General features: G+C 46.5%; 1 protein-coding gene across 10 annotated transcripts in view; it reads right to left on the reverse strand.

Annotated features, from left to right (window-relative positions):
* Window positions 1-1,181, reverse strand: part of LOC116093401 (bcl-2/adenovirus E1B 19 kDa-interacting protein 2-like protein) — a 42,640-nt gene that overhangs the window by 17,167 nt on the left and 24,292 nt on the right. For 9 of the 10 annotated variants that reach the window (XM_031374794.1, XM_031374793.1, XM_031374791.1 and 6 more), the window contains one exon: window positions 276-370. In XM_031374794.1, the coding sequence (XP_031230654.1) occupies window positions 276-370 (95 nt within the window). Of the gene's footprint in view, window positions 1-275; window positions 371-504; window positions 625-1,181 lie in introns of those variants that run through there. The other variant, XM_031374795.1, reaches the window with a different exon arrangement.

Below are 1,181 nucleotides of genomic sequence, written 5' to 3' on the forward strand. Positions count from 1 at the left end.
AAAAAAAAAAACCCAAAGCCCCCAAACTCCCAAAATAAAACCTCATACAGAAAATCACTGATTGCTCTACAGAGAATGATTTGTAGGAGTGCAAAATTTAAGTGGATGCAGAGAAACTAACACTCAGGCTCTTACAGCAGCACAGTGAGAGATGACAGACTGTAGAGAATCCCAGAGGAGATGGAGACGAGAGAGGTACCAAGGTATTCTAGAGTGAGCTAGGAATGGAGGTGAATGAAGGTGTTCCCTTCCCCCTTTCACTGGCTTGCTCTTACCTCCAAATCCATGTAGACTGCACTGATTGCCACCTTGGTGCCTTGTCTGTAGATCGTCTTCTGGTCCTTCCTGAGCATCTGCTCAGTGGTCAGTCCTAGGAAACAGAAGTCAAACAGGAGACTTGGCCTAATACCGCAAAGGTAAAGGCGAGGACAATGGGACAATAGTTTCTCCTTAGGGCAACGAACAGGACTGGTAACTGAAGATGGAATTATACAAAAGGTTTACTTAAATAATCAGGTCACAGGCAGGAGAGACGGCTCAGCAGTTACAAACACTGGCTATTCTTCAGAGGACCTGAGTTCTATTCCCAGCACCCACATGATGGCTTATAACTGTCTGTAACTGTAGTTCCAGGGGAAGTGTCACCCTCTTCCACTGATACTGGACATGCAGAGTGCACAGACATACATGCAGGCAAAACACCCATGTGTATAAAATAAATAAATAAAACTTTAAATGATATCAGGTCATAATAGTTAAATGGTGGCTTTTAGTGTAAGGGACTTTGTAGAAGGATAAAAGAAGAGAGGCTTAACTGGGTGTGGTGGTGGTGTGCACCCTTGAGCCCAGCCATCTGGAGAGGCTAGTGGAGCTCAAGAGTGTGAGATCAGCCAGGTCTACATCATGATTCCAGGCTAGCCAGGGCTACAAAGTGAGACCATCTCAGTAACCAACACTCCCTCTCCCCCTACCCCCCCAAAAAATAACAAACAAGAAACCACAGCCAAAACAACAGAGGCCTTTCTGTTTCTCTAGCCTCCCCTCAGTCCATTGATTCATTTGTTTGGGTTTTTTTGCTGTGGATCACACCCAGGGCCTTGCGCATGCCTTGCATCTCCTCTCCAGCTCTACCCTCAGTCCTGGAGGGTTCTCCTCTGCAGCTCTACCCTCAGTCCTGGAGG

The sequence above is a fragment of the Mastomys coucha genome, unplaced genomic scaffold (genome assembly GCF_008632895.1).
Source record: "Mastomys coucha isolate ucsf_1 unplaced genomic scaffold, UCSF_Mcou_1 pScaffold16, whole genome shotgun sequence".
Classification (NCBI taxonomy): Eukaryota; Metazoa; Chordata; class Mammalia; order Rodentia; family Muridae; genus Mastomys; species Mastomys coucha.